Source organism: Gasterosteus aculeatus, chromosome 7, assembly GCF_964276395.1.
Source record: "Gasterosteus aculeatus chromosome 7, fGasAcu3.hap1.1, whole genome shotgun sequence".
NCBI classification, from domain to species: Eukaryota; Metazoa; Chordata; class Actinopteri; order Perciformes; family Gasterosteidae; genus Gasterosteus; species Gasterosteus aculeatus.
In genome coordinates this window covers 5,353,471-5,373,707 of record NC_135694.1, presented here as the reverse complement: position 1 = coordinate 5,373,707, position 20,237 = coordinate 5,353,471, and the positions used below count along the sequence as shown (strand labels likewise).

At 45.3% G+C, this 20,237-nt stretch overlaps 1 protein-coding gene across 1 annotated transcript in view; it reads left to right on the top strand.

The window, feature by feature from the left end:
* Positions 1–18,500: 18,500 nt before the first annotated feature.
* The window catches only part of LOC120823039 (alpha-2 adrenergic receptor), a 3,525-nt gene continuing 1,788 nt past the window's right edge, over positions 18,501–20,237 (top strand). Inside the window, exon 1 of the mRNA XM_040183102.2 lies at positions 18,501–20,237. This exon is cut by the window's right edge and continues 1,788 nt beyond it. Coding sequence (XP_040039036.2) covers positions 18,914–20,212 — 1,299 coding nt within the window. The 5' untranslated portion in view covers positions 18,501–18,913 and the 3' untranslated portion in view covers positions 20,213–20,237.

Genomic DNA, 20,237 nt, shown 5'->3' with positions numbered 1-20,237 from the left:
GTGATTTTTTTTTAAAAAGGTCATAGCATACAGCGGGGGATCCTCCTGCACTCCCTGAACGCGACATGAAATGCATTATATATTATATTCTTTTTCATTAAGTCGCATTTTACACACAACTACAGTGCAGTTTAGAAGGTCCAGGTTGAACGCCGTCTCACAGAGGTTCTATCAACAGGAATTGCTCCTGATTGTTGCCCCTGACTGACGGCTCTCTGCCACTAAACCGACGTGCAACTAAACCGTACGGCCAAGCGTGTCTCAGAAACTCATTAAATATGGATGCAAAGGGAAAAAGCGTAATTGGTTGTCTCTGCGGTTCAATATTGATCTAAATAAATGGATGTTAACGCAATTCGGAAGCCGGTGGCAGTAGTAAAATGAACTATGCAAATTCACAGACAGCCGGTGCCTGACTTCATGTAGGAAAAGTGTGAATCTCTCACACCGAGACGAGACTTACCGGTCATAGTATAGCACATCAAAATAAGACTAAAAGGTCATAGTATAGCACATCAAAATAAGACTAAAAGGTCATAGTATAGCACGTCGAAATAAGACTAAAGGTCATAGTATAGCACGTCAAAATAAGACTAAAAGGTCATAGTATAGCACGTCGAAATAAGACTAAACGGTCATAGTATAGCACGTTGAAATAAGACTAAACGGTCATAGTATAGCACGTCGAAATAAGACTAAAAGGTCATAGTATAGCACGTCGAAATAAGACTAAAAGGTCATAGTATAGCACGTCAAAATAAGACTAAAAGGTCATAGTATAGCACGTCGAAATAAGACTAACCGGTCATAGTATAGCACGTTGAAATAAGACTAAACGGTCATAGTATAGCACGTCGAAATAAGACTAAAAGGTCATAGTATAGCACGTCGAAATAAGACTAACCGGTCATAGTATAGCACGTTGAAATAAGACTAAACGGTCATAGTATAGCACGTCGAAATAAGACTAAAAGGTCATAGTATAGCACGTCGAAATAAGACTAAAAGGTCATAGTATAGCACGTCAAAATAAGACTAAAAGGTCATAGTATAGCACGTCGAAATAAGACTAAACGGTCATAGTATAGCACGTCGAAATAAGACTAAAAGGTCATAGTATAGCACGTCGAAATAAGACTAAAAGGTCATAGTATAGCACGTCAAAATAAGACTAAAGGTCATAGTATAGCACGTCAAAATAAGACTAAAAGGTCATAGTATAGCACGTCAAAATAAGACTAAAGGTCATAGTATAGCACGTCAAAATAAGACTAAAGGTCATAGTATAGCACGTCAAAATAAGACTAAACGGTCATAGTATAGCACGTCAAAATAAGACTAAAGGTCATAGTATAGCACGTCAAAATAAGACTAAAGGTCATAGTATAGCACGTCAAAATAAGACTAAACGGTCATAGTATAGCACGTCAAAATAAGACTAACCGGTCATAGTATAGCACGTCAAGATAAGACTAAACGGTCATAGTATAGCACGTCAAAATAAGACTAACCGGTCATAGTATAGCACGTCAAGATAAGACTAAAGGTCATAGTATAGCACGTCAAAATAAGACTAAACGGTCATAGTATAGCACGTCGAAATAAGACTAAACGGTCATAGTATAGCATCTCAAAACAAGACTTTTTTGACATGCTATACTACCACCATTTTTTAACACGCTATATAAACTTTTTTTTTCAACATAAAAAACAGGCGGGTCTCGGATGGCCACATGCATTATGTCTATTGAGACTAAATGTTCGACCGACTCTGACGCCACTTAAAAAGACTTGAGACTTCCCCCAAGACTTGCTTTGAGGGGACCACAATTTAAAAGGTCTCTTCTGGCTTTGATGTCACTGGGAACTTGATTCTAAATTATGGAGACCTGATTGGAATCTTGCTTTGATTGGAAATTTGCACCGACAAAACCCAACTCAATATGCGCTCTCCTTTTTACCTCCATCATACTAGATAAAATGCAAAGAAAAAGCTCTGCGCTCCACATGGTCCTCAACAGAAAGCACACGCTGTCTTACACATTTGACATTTTCTCATTCAATGAGAAAGCGTGTCCAATCGTTTGACTGGTACTGTATGTCTTCTATAGATTCGGGGCCATTCAGTTCTTTCCATTATTTTTCCCGTGTTAGAAAATGACATCTTAATGAATAAGTCATCGGTGCTCGCAAAGAAAACCCTCTGAATTGTCAATCTCGTACTTACACGTCAGAAAACAAATTAATAAGAAAACTCAATCTAGCATTATTTATGCGAGGGACTGTTACGGCCCTTGGCCTGTTTCTGGTCGTTCTCCTGCCCCTCCTCTCGTTTCAGGCCTAATTGCGGACACCTGGGACGATGGGGGTTAAATGGGAGGTTCTCTGCTGCATGAGGTTCTTCTTCCTGCGCTGGTCTGGCGACGGGAGGATTAGATGCCGCTCGGTTGGCCCGTCCGGCTCCATACCTCGCTTGGGGCTCCAAGGACGTGACAGATGCACATTTAAGTTTATTTGCGGTTATGTCTTTTATTTTGACAATCAACACTTGCTCCCACACATACAACACATCCCTACACTTGCTTTACACCACTGATACTGCCGTTCACACCTCATCGTTGGTTTTGTTGTTTAAAGTTGTGTTTGAGGCACAATAAACTTATGTTTGGCACCGTTGCTCGTGGCATGATATAGACGTTGGAGGTGCGAAGCCCATTAGGCAAAGATTCTACCGTGTTCACCCAGAGAAGCGTAAAAACCTGGAGGATGAGATTAGATACATGCTTCATAATGGAATAGCAGTTCCCTCTGACTCTAGTTGGGCCTCACCCTGTCTCTTGGTCCCAAAGCCAGACAATACTCCTCGGTTCTGTACAGATTTTCGTAAAGTGAACGCAGTTACCAAGCCTGACTCCTTCCCTCTTCCTCGTATGGAGGATTGTGTTGATCAAGTGGGGGGGGCGAAATTTGTGACTAAGCTGGATTTACTTAAAGGTTACTGGCAAGTGCCATTGACAGACAGGGCAAGGGAGATTGCTTCTTTTATTACACCAGGGGGGCTGTACTCCTACAATGTTATGGCTTTTGGTTTAAGGAATGCACCGGCAACTTTCCAGCGCCTAATGAACTTGGTGGTGCGTGACCTGGAAGGATGTGCAGTGTATTTGGATGACGTGGTGGTATACGCTGACAACTGGGAACAGCATTTGGGGCGTGTTCAAGCTTTGTTTATGCGTCTAGCTCATGCTAGTTTGACAGTGAATTTGGCAAAGTGTGAATTTGCTAGGGCCACAGTGGTCTACTTGGGTCGTGTGGTTGGCCAGGGGTCGGTGAGACCAGTGCGTGCTAAAGTATGTGCAATTGATGACATCCCAACACCAACGACAAAGAAGGAGCTCATGAGATTTCTCGGTATGGTGGGCTACTATAGGTGTTTTTGCAGGAATTTCTCTACAGTGGTCGCACCTCTAACTGATCTTCTGAAAGGGAAGACGAAGTATGTGTGGTCTCCGGTATGCCAGCAGTCCTTCGAGAGGGTAAAAGCTCTGATATCGAATGCTCCGGTTCTAGTGGCTCCTAGGTGGGATCGTGAGTTTTGCCTGGAGGTGGATGCCAGCATGGTTGGGGCTGGGGCAGTGTTGCTGCAGAAGGATGATGAGGGGATTAACAAGCCTGTGTGTTTCTTTTCCAGGAAATTTAATTGCCACCAGCGAAATTACTCCGTCATAGAGAAAGAGACGCTTGCGCTTATTTTGGCGTTACAGCATTTCAGTGTGTATCTGGGCTCCGGTCCGGTGGTAGTTTTCTCTGACCACAATCCTCTAACCTTCCTCAGCACTCTACAGACTCCCAACCAGCGCCTGATGCGCTGGGCTCTCCACCTCCAGTCCTACACTTTGGACATTCGACATATCAAGGGGCGGGACAATGTGGTGGCAGACGCGTTGTCCCGGTCTCCAATGTGTTGGGTAAGATATGCCGCCTAAAAATTTGCGTAGTTTCATGGGATACCTGCAGCTCAAGGGAACCCTTAGGTGGTCCCTGTTTTGTTAGGGGGGGGTGTTACGGCCCTTGGCCTGTTTCTGGTCGTTCTCCTGCCCCTCCTCTCGTTTCAGGCCTAATTGCGGACACCTGGGACGATGGGGGTTAAATGGGAGGTTCTCTGCTGCATGAGGTTCTTCTTCCTGCGCTGGTCTGGCGACGGGAGGATTAGATGCCGCTCGGTTGGCCCGTCCGGCTCCATACCTCGCTTGGGGCTCCAAGGACGTGACAGATGCACATTTAAGTTTATTTGCGGTTATGTCTTTTATTTTGACAATCAACACTTGCTCCCACACATACAACACATCCCTACACTTGCTTTACACCACTGATACTGCCGTTCACACCTCATCGTTGGTTTTGTTGTTTAAAGTTGTGTTTGAGGCACAATAAACTTATGTTTGGCACCGTTGCTCGTGGCATGGTCTCCCCTCTTTTGTTGCGGCCTTGAGTCAGCCGTAACAGGGACCATCACCGACCTCCACACAGACACACACTCGTACTTCATCACTGATCCCGCTGCTCCTTTCATAGGACTCAGAAGAAATAAGGACTAAATTATGCAGGAGCTGAGAGAACGGTTCATTTTCAAGCCGCAGCACTTTAAGGCCTGACAGGAAATTCTTGCCACAAAGTGCATTAATAATTCTCGGAGAACATTGAGCACATTATTGTTTGTCCAGCCTCAGTGTGCAGCATCCAATTATGGCCGCGACCATTTAATTCCCTGCAGCAGCAACCCCGTCTCTTATTTACATGTCAAAAGACAAATGAGAGTTCACGGGGGGTTGCACCTTAAATGAAAAAGATTATTTCACAAGAGGGACAATTCACAATAACAAATTGACTCAAATTGAAGCAGGACGACGATGCTTTAAGTCAGCGTTTTTAATACAAAGTATTTTAAGTAACTGTCAGAGTTTCATCTTAAAGTCCTTCACAGAGGCCAGATGTGAGTTGTTGCTCCAGCTCGCAGGTACGTACAGCGTCCCGAGTGTGGAGCCCGGCTCCGCTGACTTTAAATCAAGCGCCGGGGCCTCGTGGCTTCTCAGTAAATGTTACGCTTCCACAAATAGCAGCTGATCTGCTTTATCTGTCGGGAGTGATTTGTCGCCAACGGTCGGAGCCCGCGGGGGTTTAGCAGCATTTCGACAACGGCAACCCAATAAAGTCCAGCCGCTGACCTTTTTGCTCCCGTCGTCGGCCTCGTTGGGACCAACTCAATTACGACCCCTAACGTCTTACACCAACGCACAAAGAGGCCTCTTGCCCAGCAGGCATCTCAAGATGAAAAGCCTTAATCAGGTTTTTATTTTATTTTATTCCCCCTTCATGAAGCTTTTATTTTCCTCGGATTGTAGCAGTTTTATTGCCCTGCTGCTATTAAAGGTGCTGATAATTTGCTAACAGTTGGCGGTTTAAAGGACAGCTGAGGCTACAGAGATGATCGATGTCAAATGTCCTTTTCCCTTTTTTAATGTGACTGAGTCAGTGGGCTGAAGAAATGACTGAAACGGTTTGGATGATTTCAGATGGTTTCAAGGAAAGGAAAAGTAGATTTTTCGGGGCTGCTCAATGATCTGCATCGCTCCAAATTAACACCACAACATGAAGGGCTCTTGGACGTGATCACTGAAGCTCACTGTCCTCTCGTTTCTTAGTCTCTGATTATCCTTTAAAGGGCTCCAGGCTGCGCTCCTAATCTGTCCTTATGATTCACTCGCATGCAGCTTTGGGAGAGAAGATCATGGTGCCAAATATCGAGCGAGCCGAGGCAAGTTACGTTATTTGAGCGTTTTAGAATGTGTGATGTCGCTGCAAGGGTCGAGTGAAATGGACCAACCGGCTCATACGCTTTAGTGTGTGTAAAACATCGGGGAATACGCCTGTGAATGCGCTCGCTTTTCCGGCCTCCCACTTTTTTCCTGTGACGCATCAAAAGAGAACAAAGCAGTGTGAGTGTGAGTTACGTAACGCGCCAAATGGGGTCCGTTTTTTTCAATGATTTTTTTTGAACAACAATGAATGTCCAGCCAAATACAAACACTTCGGCTTGATATCGTTGGATGCTCATCTGCTGACTGTTACTCAACAAAAACCGTCATCTTCTCGGTGACGTCTTTACCTCGTTGATCGGACAAAAGTATATATATTATTCCAGCTTCCTCTGCCTCAGTGTTCTTTACCCCGACCTTGGTTTGCCAAACATCCCTAAAAACCTCCTCCTTGATGTTTTAATCTTTTACTGGCAAAGTTGCCTTGAAATGCCGAACAGTTATCACAGTGTGACTGGACTCAAGACGGTAGAAATCCTCCTCCTCAAGTCTTTTCAAAGGCCCTTTTCAAAGGTCTGTAGACCGACCGAGGGATTAGAGTGATTCCTTCTTTACAGAGTGTGTCCTGGTTGCCATTCCTGTTTATTTCCCTTGCTTCCCCTCATTGGAATAAACATGTCAAGATGTCCCGAATCACAAACGAGCGGGCGACGTGTCAATGGACTTTTAACGAGACGGCGTTGCGAGGGGACGGAGCCCCGTCTGTCACGTGGTGACGAGACGCCCCGAGAAGCACTGGATGCACATGACGCATTCCGTGGGGCACGTGGCACTCAGAGCGGCCCCTAAAGCGGAAGCGGGGCACCCCGAGAGGGGGGGCGGCCTGATTCGAGGTCGCCGTACGCAGGGGGTTGGGGATGTAATGGGGGGCGGAGGCCTCTGTGCTGCGTTACATTAAATGTGGCGCGTCCTGACCCCGTGTGACCTGCACAGGAGGACTCTCTATATCGGTGCGACTCTCTGTAATTCTGCGGCTGAAAATATCTCAACTAAGTGCAGTTCTTTTTCGCTTCACAGGAGCCGTCACCTGGAACGTCTGCTGACGACCCCGGGTGGGGGTAGAATTGATAAAGAGAAAACTTTCATTTAACCTGTGCCACTCTTAAATGTCATGGCACTTCTCCGCGACAACACCTTCGGCTTCCCCGTTGCTCCTCTGGCACATCTGCGCCGAGCAGAAAACGCGGCCTTCGATTAGCTCTTTAAGGCAGAATCAATTGAGACGCTCATCGCGCACCAACGGACTTGACATTCGGCAGATGAGTCACGAGGGTTTTTTTTTTTCTCGATGGCGTCGGCTGCAAAAAATAGACACGCATTGCTCGGCAGAATGTTAATCAGGCTTCACCTCCGTGTAGCCAGTGCCTGTGCGCAGATACCGTAATGCTGCGGTGCAAATGTGACAACGTGATGGGGACACCAGTAATCCAGGAGGAAAGCTTTATTCAGCGTGCACGAGGGCCTGTTTGATATGCAAGACGGGTCCATTCGTCATCGCGTTAAGATGCCTGTGGATAATCTGCAAAGATCTTATTTAAAAATGTGTGGATCAATGTCATTTAAGAAAAACCTTGAAAATAAGTTTCATACTTTTTAGTATGTAAATAGTCAAATGTTTTTATGCAGTTATAAAATAGCAGGAATAGCCTTAATATTGAGTAACAGGCCTATATTGTTATTTATTCAAACACCAATGCACAAAAAAAGTCTGTCACTTCCCATTAGACTGGATTAGAAATAATGGGCAAGTTTAACGGAGCGGAAGGTAAAAGTTTTACATACTTTTTTCAAGAACCCTTGTTTCACGTTATTTCCTTGAAGTTGAGAGTAAATTCTCCAGAGAAAATGAAACAAACGCATGTGGTTTGTCAAATCAAAGGACTCGCTCGATGCACAGCGAGCTCACTGCTGCTCTTTTTTTTCTTCCAAACGACAATTTATTTAAATTGCAGTGCTTTCAAAACCACTTAAATGTCTTGTCTTTTCTCCATTTTCTTTTCACTTTAGCGCGAGAGAGGATGAGTGGGAGTTGTCACAGCATGCCGGCTCAAACAAACAGATCTGAATTGTGGAGAAGGCACCTATAACATTGTATAACTCGTGTGTATCTCGTGAATAATTGGGCCGAGTATGTTTTGTTGGGTTTCATGAAGGGACGTTGACATGTTGACAAAAGATGACGGGTGTTCGCCGACAGTAGGCGTGTCCACGTAGTGTGATGGTAGTATTACATTACATTACATGTCATTTAGCTGACGCTTTTACTGCAGACGCACAGTTAAGGACTCTATTGATCGCCAATAATTGTCCAGCAAAAGACTGGCAGAAGAAATCGGATGATGCAAAAGTACACGTAGCTTACAAACAAGATGCATTTCAAATTGAAATGAATGGATGAACTTTGGACAGAGCCGCGTTAACTAATCAAATCTTACTCTTGAAATTAAACAAACACATTAAGGAAGAGCATTTTCTTCCAGCAATCAATAATCTGAGACCAGAAGCTATAATCTTCCATCAGGCTCGGTTTGATTTTGGGGTTTGGTGATTCTCTCTGAAATCCCCTGAGCCATGTAAAAAACAAACATAAGGAAAGGCCAAGTCATTATGAAGCAATTAGCAGACGTAGTGGTGGTGGTAAAGACACCGGGCAGAAGACAGAGGCTTGATAATGGATGGAGGGGGGGGGGGGGGGGGGAATCGACGGGTCTGACTGTCTGTACTGGGAAACTGTACCTCTGCAGACTCGAAGGGGGCCGGCCGGCCTCGTGCAGGCCTCTCAGTGACCTCGGTGCTGTTGGTCCAATTATTTCACAGCCAGCAGGAGCCATTCGCAGCAGTGCAACAGGAATTATTTGTCCATTTCTTTGCAGTACGCTGAGGTCAGAGGTTATATTAGCGATCCGGATCTCATCTGGGAACCAAGGTCCTTGAAAAGACCTTTTGGAAATGTTGCACATGTTGTGCCTCATTGTTGTCTGTTGTGATCAGTTTTTACCGTAGCAACAATTGTAATAAGGGTTCTGTCCAAGATTTCTTTTTACGTTCATATACAAAGAAGAAAGTATTTATTCAAAATGATATTTTTTAAGAATACATTTCATTTGGTTATCAAGACCTCAAGCTTGCAGCGTTAAGCTGAAATCAGAGGTGTGGGCTGTAAAAAGACTACAGCAAAAGACATCGAAAAGGTCTGTAAACTATTGCAGAAGCTCGTAAACGCATCAGTCAGACACTTCGGATGTCTGTCCTGAGGAGGACAAAGACGGAAGGACACATGTCCCTTTTCAAGGGAGAAAAGCGTTTGACTGTTCAGCCTCAGCCTGAGGGTCAACATGGTTTAGCACTTTTAGTGTAACTGTTGTTTGTACCAATGAGGGCCGGAGAACATGGAGCTCGCCGTTGTCTCTCAGAGGCTCAACGCGCTTCAGAGGTTTGAAGGTAATGGCTGGTTGATACTGTTAGAGAGTTTTTCTTTTCCATCAAATAAATGACTCAAGAGGCTTCATTTATTCCTGATATAATATCACAATAACTCAGCAGGAAACCAACTCATTTGAGGTGTAGCTACAACTTCCCTGCTCTAACCTCTAAATGTGATTATTCAAGCTGTTACCCTGAAATATTTCCATGAAATCAAACCACATTTTTGATTCGCTGCAGTTGTACTTTACATACTTTACCTCTGATCTTCCTACTGGTGCTTCTTTACAAGCATTCAACTGGTGAAACTTGATGTGGATTTTATTGTAAAACCCAGCAGTCATTTTGTTAAAATTACGTTCTTTATTCAATTAAATAAAGTTATTAGACAGAATGTTAAAGGGCCCTTTGTAGCTACATATATACAGTATGTGCAGAATATGATAGTAAATTGTTTTTATTTTTGCAGTCACATCCCATCCAACGGAAAATAGCATAAAAGCCACGATGATCCACAAAATGTGATGTAAACTATTAAACAAGCTCTTTTTGAAAGTTTCTCACGGCTGAGGAGGAAGCTTGTTATCCCACCGCCATTCATCTTCATCAACAAGCAAAAGACTATAAGAAAGTCTCAGTTTATTACTGTAGTGGCGTGTACTCAGCAGAGCGTTCACGTGTTTAGGCGGGTTGCCGCGGCGGGAGGGATTTTAAATTAACTTTGCAGGAACACTAGCTGACATTTCAGGGAGTGAACCGCCATGTTGGTTTCTCAGCCTGGCCTTTCCACAGCTTGACATTATCCCGCACTTGATTGGCTGAAGGATAGGAAGCACTCTAACCTCTCGTGCGCTCCTTACCAATCCCTTGTCCTCTGTGTCTCCTCGCGTTAAGGACTCTGGCCCGAGGAAAGGCTTCTCAAAGGGCACGCATTTGGAATTCACGGCATCTCAGCCTGCATGAGAGGGCCGCAACACGCAATTACATACCGTTTGGGGAAAATGAACCCTAACCCCTAAACCCTAACCCTAAAACCCTAACCCCTAACCCCTAACCCCTAACCCCTGAACCCTAAACCTCAACTTTTCGGGCTCAACGCTGTGATGTTTGTTTGTAGGGGTTTTCACCACGGGAAACACGTAGAAGCGACGAGCTATCGGAGGTTATTTCCTTATCCTGCGCCGCGTCCATTCTGGTTTCACCGTCGACTTGGCGGCGAAGTTAAGTGCTGCTTCACTTACATAACTGATGGTCGTCCTTGGGAGCACTTTTAGAATGAGCGCTGCCTGATGGAACAGTGCAGCCTTGAGGGGACGATGTTCACCCTAAGTAAAACAGACTGTACCCACTGACGCAGTTAACTTTGCTTCACTTTCACTGAACACACAAAAAGACGTCTTGGATCAAGCCCCAAAGACTATTCAGATTGATGCTGTTTAATAAATCATTGCTAAAAGTCTGTTGTAGTCTGTCCAAACTCCTGCTTCGAAGCACGGTTGCGTGTGATTACAAAACGCTTCAGCTTTATCTTCTGTAGCCCAGGCTAATGTGTTGACGGATGTCCTTTGTAGTGTGCGTGAACACAGACCGATCATGTCATGGGATGTTCATCCCCGTCTGATTTTCCTGTTTCCTTTGCTGAGTTGGGCTGACACGAGCGTTTGAAGACACAATAACACCAGAACAACCGCTTTGAAAGCATCCTAGAAGGACCTTTTTTTCTACTTAAACGAGGACAAAGAAAGCATTGCCTTGACACAAAAACAATTCATTGGTCCGTCTCTCTTAAAGTTAAATACCATAAATCGCACTGTCAGACTTCGAAGAGACCGATTCACCTTCCCTTTCGGAGCGTTTCGTTGTCATCAGACTGAGCTGTTGTTTGCACACGTGGAGCGACTGACTCGCAGGAGACGACGTCGGCCCTCTCGCGTGCTTTTCCCCTCTGCTCGCTGGAGGGATTCGGGCGTGCGGGGGGGGGGGGGGCTCGCTGCGAGTGAGCTGTGGAGACATCAGAGGGATGGCGGTGATTTATTATTTCATTTTCACGCAGAGTCAGACGTTATTTGCGCAGATGCTCAGACGACCCACTGATGTGTGGCATCGCTGAGCCGCTCACGGCTCAGTGAGCTGATACAAAGCAGTCGGCCTTGTTTGCTTTCCCCTCGGTTCCTGCCCACAGTGAGAGAATAACGTCGGGGGGACAACGCTACGCAGCACGCCCCAAATCTGCAATTGTTTTGTGTGAAATTGTTTCTTGGGAGGAAAACGTTACTCAAGCAGGAAGGTCGTTTCAGCCGGGACTATTTTCTCTCTCAGGACGCGACCTTGGGCCTTTCTGTATGAGAATCTCACTCTCTGCTGATCTGTTTCTTAAACTCTGTGGTCAACGTCTAAAGACAGAATCCGTGTTGACAAGTGCACTAAATAGCAGCAGTTAAATTGAATGTATTCTCAAGCCCGCCCACTCATCTTGTTCCGAGTCTCTGCATACCTGCACAGAAATGTTTGGTTTTGGCACCATGACAGAAGCTTTTGCTCCTTATTTAGCAAGAAAAATCACAGCCCTGCAGGTTAGTCAAACAATTATTTATAGCTCCAAAAAATCCTGCAGCTAAATAAGTTCTTTTAGGGAAATTTTAGGGAATAGTAAACTATAGGGGGAAATTATATTAATACTCTGGAAAAAAGATTTATATTTCTAACTACAATCAGAAAACATCTGATTTTACACCTATAAATTAATAAAATAAAAAAATGGAATGCATTTGGTTCAAAGCAGCTGTGCCTCTACAATTTACACCTAAATGTGTATTCATGAAATAATATCTATTGCATGAGGCAAGTGAACATGACCTGACCACGCTGAACTGCTCCCACCATCATTCCATCACTCACAGAAATCGGCCTGCAGGGCGGCGCGTTTAAAGTTTGTGTGACAGTTGCTTACTACGAAGCCGCGGAGCTCACGAGGATCTACAGCTTCTTTGTTCCCCCGCGTGCCACATACAGAGAACACGTGTGCTGTGCGTGTCACGGCGAACAACTGTGATTGATTCGAACAATTAGGTCTCAACACGAATGGTTAATCAGTGAATGAGTCAATCTGCAGCTATTTGTCATCGCATAACATGGATCCTTCACTCTGATTAACACTCCCCGCTATTTTTACGTGCGTGAAAGGGAAACTAACTGCCTACGTGTTATGAATACTCTAAGATTCCCCCCCCGGGAAGTAAAACCCAAACATTGAGCTAAGAGAACTGAGGGTAAGACACAAGCAACCACATCACTTTACTCATATTACAAATACCGGTAGGCTTGTTTTTGCTGTTGGTGTTAATGTCTTGAAAATAGACAGTGACTTTAATTTGGATTACAGAGTAAATGTTTCTTCTTTATTTCTTATCGTCTGCTCTCCTGCTGAGCACAGCTTAGGATGAGTGACGCGAACGCTTCAGAAGGTCATCACGGCGCAGGAGACGCAGCATATGGTAAAGAACAAAAAGTGTGCCCGAGCAATTATTCATGAAGTCTTACTCATTCTTTTGCATAAAAGATATTAAAGTATAAAGTCCTTACTGTGGCTTACCGTTGCTGACATGCCGCTTTTTACGGCCAGCAAAATATTGGAAGAACCATAATATTAATTGAAGATTATGACCATGTCAGAAAAGAGAAAGTCTCTTTTAGCACAAGTCCGGCCTCGTTCAAGGACGCTTCAGTTCCGAGTTTTCATTTAAACCAATGAAGTGAATATTATCACGTTCTGAAGGTTAGGAAGGTGTCTGTAGTTCCTAATTGATCATGTGACGCAGCACAGATACACAAAGAATACATTAAAACCGACGCACAAAAGGTGCCCGCGGCGCCTTCCCCAAGTGTGTGACGCACACACCGTGACTCACACTCGCACGAAAAGGACAATTTGTGTCTGTTTGATTGAATTAGAAAAGACATGCGTGATGCGCGGATGATCACGGTCGGCTTAATCTCTTGAATAACCATCGTGGAAAGAAAAGAAAAAAAATTAGAGGAGGAGAAAAAAGAACCAAATGTATTAAAGTTTAAACAGCTCGAACTGATCTCCTTTCGAATTCAACCCAAATGGGAAATGTCGAGCAGAAACAGCTGTTAGGCGATGCGCATCCAAACAAGACAACTATTGACATTTGAAATGTATCAACAACAACGATGCGTGTTCAGCGCCTGGTGTCAGTTAAACATTGATTGTATTGGTCTTCTTCAGTCTACTGCTGTCATCAGGCTTAAACAAAGCTCAACTTACTGTTACCATGTACTTGTACATTACATTGCAGGTGCTGGCGTGTTCATGTCTTACGTGCATGCGTTTAGAGGTGACTGATTATAATTATTATACTAATAAAACAATAGAGAAAGAGACTCCCACATGTGAAGCTCTGCTCTTTCATTCTGCCCTCAAAGTAAAATAACTGTCCTCATGTGTTGGACTGTTGGTCAAACAGCGAAAAGATGCGAAGACGTTGACATTGCCGCGTTTAAGCCTTTTGTTGTGTCAGCGAATTTGTCATAAAACGAATTCAATATATCAATGTCACGCATCCGCCTGGGGTGGTGCATGCGCCTCTGACAATTTATCAGTCTTGAAAGACTTTGTGGCTGATAGTTCTTCGGCGAGAGCAAGCTGCTGTTAAAAGGAAAGCACAGGGTGGTACTTTCCTCTCTTATACATCACTGAGCTTATGCGTCACTCTATGAATGAGGATGGAGGTGCTCGTTTCATTCATCAGTCATTTCCTCCCATGTTTCCCAGCACAATCTCTCCAAGTCCGTCTTAAACAATTAGAATCCAGGTTCACGTCTTAACAGGCCCCCAAGGGACATTTAACACAAGGAAAGAAGTGGACTTCATTTCGTGCTAATGTGAAAGTGGATGCTGAGCCAAGCACCGGTGTGTTTTGGGATCGTATGTGACACTGCTGGGTTGAAACAGACATCAAAGAGCATGAGCGGCCTGCAACGATGCATTCAATCCCCCCCCCTCCATCGCTTATTGTCTTCACAGGCTGCTGGGCGGCCGGCCCGTCCATCATCCAGAATCGCATTCGCCGACAGATATGAATGATTCAAATATAGCGTTTCTCAGAGACGCGGTCGTGTGGTGAAATGTGTCTTCGCTGGAGAGGTTGTTATGTTTGTGTGTGAGAGCTTCTGCCGGTGACAGTTTTCGCCGATTTGTTCAAGGTCAATAGATAATTTATACATTTATTTCTACCTGATATTCCAATTATGGAAATCAAAAGATCTGGTTCTAAGGGTTTGAAAGAATAACCTGTTGATTCACTCAACTTGCAATGCAAAAGCACCAAAACATTCTGTGATGGAAGGAGAGGAACAGTCTGTCCACCAGGTCACATTTTATAGTTTCACTTCAGAGAAATAAAGAAATACTTCAGGCAATACAAGGACAAATGTTTGGTTTGTCCTCTCTGGGCTGAAGAGGACCCACTAAGTAGAAAGATATAATCATCTCATTCGACGAAAACATACTTAATGATGTTTTATTCCATTGCTGTCAATGGATTGACCTAAATAACACACTGTACCTTTAGAAGTGAACCCTCGTAGAGGCTCCGTGTCCAACGCCCGCTTCTTGGGGACAGGACTCTAAAATGTGAAGCTCTGACAGCTGCTGCAACATCTGCCCCTGAAGCTGACATGGATTTTATTTCACGTTCAAGTGTCAACGCTGAGTGCAAACATGTGGCTGTCAATCGCCACATGTTTGTTTTAGTTTAGTTTATTTCTAGATATCATATTGTAATATGCAGTGACACCCAGAAGAAGTTTAGCTCTCACGTCATATGTGGATGTTTGCTATTAGGGCTTTATTCCAACTCTTAACAAGAAAAATAAATGTTGGGTTCTATGTTCAGACCTGCGGATTTCACTGCAATCCTGCTGACAAACTACTATATCGGACTAGAAACTGTGGACAAAGCGGGGTTTACATTTCATTTATAGAACTTATTAGCGTGTGGGCCTGCAGCCGTAAACATGGATCTGGATTATTTTACTGTGAATCAAGAAAGAAGATCAATAATATGCACCTGGTGCAGCGTTCCACTACTGAAGCGGAATAATAAGAGCGAAGAGACTGATTCAGTAGGATATTAGGCCGATGTTTCCAAGGTTACGGTTAACAATGGACTGTATTATTTATAGATGTATGAAAACAATACATTTGCCGTTGTATAGTGACACTGTTCAGGATGTTTGTGGTAAAGCTTCAGGGAGAAAATCAAGTCATAAAATTGTCATCAGTCTATCAAACCCGTTCTGTCTAATGGTTTATCTGCCCCTCGCCCAAAGCCTCACCGGCCGCCTTCTGTTTTCCCCATGGAAAAGGATCGTACCCTTCTCTGAACTCCGACTGACAAATAGAGCCATTAAAGCCAAACGGTTGGGGAAGTTCTTTTTTCGGCTGATCATTAACGCTGTGCCTTTTCAACCTTGGTTGCATTGTATCACTCGGGTTTACAGCACCAACAGGAAAACACCTGTTTGCAAGATCTTCAAGAAAAACACGTCCGAATAAAAGAGGATCTGCACCTCAATACAATCCTTGGTGCGCTTGGAACGTTCATTTCTTAACGTAATTTATCCTCAATGTGAGCTGCTCGTGTGGTGCAATACTACATCATGTGGGAGAAGACTTGAGGCCTCAATATACCAAACCAATAAGAAACCACAGGCACTGAGCCAACAATCTGTGAGGGTTGGCTCCTAACACCAGTCATTACATTAATGGCAATAATTTGCTTTAAGGAGAAACCGCCAAAGTCGATATATATATATATATATATATATAAAACAAGTCCCATTCATTGTGCATCTCGCTCAGGACGAAGTGAAGTGAAGGTTCACATTGTCGAACACCAAATATGTAAATGAGATGTATAAATATTACCTGCAAATAAATGTCTAATGAGGAGGGTAATGCTTCACTCCCCCGTAAGGATCAGGGAACAAAAGGGTTCAAAAGGGGTGACTGCCCCCCCCCCCCCCCTCTCCCATTTCCTTGTCTTGCCTTGCCAGTGCGCTTTGTGCTCAATTAACAGCACGCCACTCACCCCTCGGCAGCGCTGTGCAAAGACGGGTTGTTTATTCAGCTCTCCTGGACTGGCTGCTCAGCTCTGCTGCCTCCGTAAACCTGCTCTTCTTTATTCCAGCTGCAGGCGTTGTAGGCAGCCAGCGTGCTGATGCGCCACGTTTCCATGAAGGTGGAGGAAACGTTGCCCTTCTTTTAAAGTAGAAAAAAAAAAACGTTTTTCTTATCACGTTTCTAAGGATTCAGGTAATGAGGATCTCTCTGTTTCCACTATTGACATATCCATTAACGTCACAGACCTCTTCTACTCACCTCCTCTGACCCCATGCCTTACATCTGGTTTACTCTTCTTTTCTATTGAAGAAATAGGTTTGCTCACCTTGTGCACATGCGTGACGTTGCACACGTAGCTTACCTGTACAGCCACACAAGGTTTTATACAAGTCCTTCACGTGTTTCATAGGACCTGTGTACTGACTTTGAAAATCAACCGAGTGCCCTGCACATACGGAGACATCTGTATGAAAAGACAAACATCTAAAGCAGGTAATCCAAGTAAGCCAATCAGTAAACGGCGATCTATCAGACCAAGCTTGTACAGGAGAGAATAAAGAAAAGCACAATTCCTTTGGTGGTGACAGTCACTTGACAGTCGACCCCATTAGGAGCAGATGACTATGTGCTTAAAAGTCGATGCATCAGTTCCCATCGTTGAGCTCTATAAAAACGAACATGAATGGTCTGGACATGCAACACATCTTAAACTCTGCAGGTCCCCACTAATCAATTCACTGTCTCCTCCTCTCCTCTCCTCCTCTCCTCCTCTCCCCTCCTCTCGCAGAGACGTCTTACCTCATGCCGGGTTAGTTTATTAGTGTCAGTTGGCAACACGAGGTCCTCTGCTGCGGTGAGTCGGAGGCTGCTAGCAGCCGGAGGAGAACGAGGGAGGCGGGCGCCTAACTGAAAGGTCACCGGTTCAACTCCGCGGAGAACCAGGGTGACGTAACGGATATTGAACTGCTGGACTCTGCTACAGCAGCTCGTATCACAAAGGATTTACGAAGCAAAGAAAGATATGGGGGGGGAAAAAAAGAAGAAGAAGATGACTCGTGCTTTTTGAAAGAAGTAAAGCCTTGATTTTGTTGACTTAGTGGGGATGGAAGTTCTCATGAGAGATTACAGAGATGCTTTTCTAGAACTACGTGTTCTCCATCGTCTGAAGCTGACAGCAGCAGAAGGTCACATAAATCCTGTGAGCGTCGTCTCAGATATCTTTTATAAAAAGACTCAATAGGACTGCGTTATGAGGGCTCAATAACTACTTTGAAATCATCCATTAAAAAGGAATTATCCCGTAAGAAAACGTTTTATGTTTAGTCTCACTGTAGTTATTGATTAATTGCATCACTTGAAATGTTCTTGACTTGCCTCAACTTGCAGAGGACGACACGCAGCCGAGCACAAACAAAGCTGAGGCCAAATATCTGAATATTTCATATCCATATATTGCTTTAAGTTGTTCATGTGGGTGAATATTAACACTGATCATTTCTCACGTTACTAAGGCTTTGTCGTCTCAAATCCAGGACAAAATGATGGTGAATTTGATTGAGATGTCCATGAATCAAAGATCATCCCTTGAAGAGTGAAAGGCATTTTCAAATGTGAACTTTAGTGCACATTTTAGGTGTACTGGGGGTTTCTTTACTTCCATCACATGACATGTGCACTGTGCACTGGGCTCTGCTGGAGAACAGCTGTCCGGTGCTATTATTTGTGTGTTGACAAAACAAATGTGCGCATCCGATTCGATTGCTCATGAGCTCAACTCCCTCAATGTGTTTACCCTCCCTCACCTCCCCCACCTCACACTCCAACACGACTCATTCACACACTCCTCTTCAAGGCTGCTTACTTACCAACACACGACTCCCCAACAAAAATCCTCTGGCAGGCTTGGATTTAAGTCGTAGGGCACGAACATCCTTGAGCAGCAGCATCCACTGGACACATCTGTTTTTTTTTGTTAAAAGAACATAATGTGTTTGGAAACATACAATCTAGAAATATATATGTTCAGGTGTTGTCCTGTAGGCCTTATCCTAACAAATATGAAAGTAATCCCGCGTGGCGCGGGCGGGGCAGCGGCGCGCGATGTTTGGTGAGAACAACACATGGAGCATCACTAAGGCGCGGGAGCGCACTGGGGACGCGCAGCCGCGGCTGGACGCCACTCCACTCCTGACCATCCGGAGACGCGCGACCACGCGTTGGCAAGAGTGCGGAGGAGCAGTTTGTTGTCCCTTTAAGTAAGTTATCTCGAATAATGATCAACTGTCTACGAATAAACCCCCAAAGAGGGGCTCTGTTCCTGCGCGCGTCGCCATGTCGTCAGATTAGCGAATTGGCCGCGGAGCTGCGCGTTTGGATGGACTCCACGGTCATTGTAGGGCTGGACGTGAATTGTTTTTGCCCAGATTCCGCCACTCCGGGATGTACATAGAGCGCACGCACCGCCGCCATGGATTCCTTTAACGCCAGCGGGATGGACGCGTTCGCGGTGATCCATCTGAATTCCTCCTGGAGTCTGGACAGCGGATATTCTTTAGGGGCGATAGCCAGCATCGCCGCTCTTGTGAGTTTCCTCATTCTCTTCACCGTCGTTGGGAATATTCTGGTGGTTATCGCGGTGCTGACGAGCAGGGCGCTGAAAGCCCCACAGAACCTTTTTCTGGTGTCTCTGGCCACCGCGGACATCCTGGTCGCCACTCTGGTGATGCCGTTTTCCCTGGCGAATGAACTTATGGGCTACTGGTATTTTGGAAATGTTTGGTGCGGTATTTATCTGGCTTTGGATGTTCTGTTCTGCACCTCCTCTATTGTCCATCTGTGCGCAATAAGCCTGGACCGCTACTGGTCCGTTACGCAGGCGGTCGAGTACAACCTGAAGCGGACCCCCAAGCGCGTCAAGTGCATCATCGTAATCGTGTGGCTGATATCTGCTTTCATCTCGTCCCCGCCGCTCTTGTCTATCGACAGCAGCTCTACTATCGGCTCTCAGCCTCAGTGCGCGCTGAACGACGACACCTGGTACATCCTCTCCTCCAGCATCGCGTCCTTCTTCGCGCCGTGCTTAATCATGGTGCTGGTGTACATCAGAATATACCAGGTGGCCAAGACCAGAACCAGAACCATGTCGGGTAAAAAGCCCAGGCCGGATGGTGTCACGCAAACTGAGAATGGGCTGAGCAAAGCCAGCTCCCCTTTCCAGGGCGAGAGAGAGAACGGACACTGCCAGTGCCCGCCTACGCCCAGCCAACGCACCGTCACCGGCGGGCAACAGACGGACGATGCTGACATGGAGAGCTCCTCCTCTGAGGGCAAAGGTCACAAGACCAAACAGGACGACTCCACGGCGGCCAAGAGGGCCGGCCACGAGAGGAGCGCTCTCTCCAAGCAGTCCACTCGCATCTCCAGAGTCAGCAACAAATCCATGGACCTCTTCACCTCCAGGAGGAAACGCCGCCGGGGCTCTTTGGCCCGGAAAAAGGCCTCTCAAGCCAGGGAGAAGAGGTTCACGTTCGTCTTGGCTGTGGTCATGGGGGTGTTTGTTGTGTGCTGGTTCCCCTTTTTCTTCAGCTACAGCCTGTACGGTGTGTGCAGGGACTCGTGTAAGATCCCCGACCCGCTCTTCAAATTCTTCTTCTGGATCGGCTACTGCAACAGCTCCCTAAACCCGGCCATCTACACCATCTTCAACCGGGACTTCAGACGAGCCTTCCAAAAGATCATGTGCAAGTCCTGGAGAAAGTCCTTCTGAATCTGAAGGCGAATGGCTGCACCGC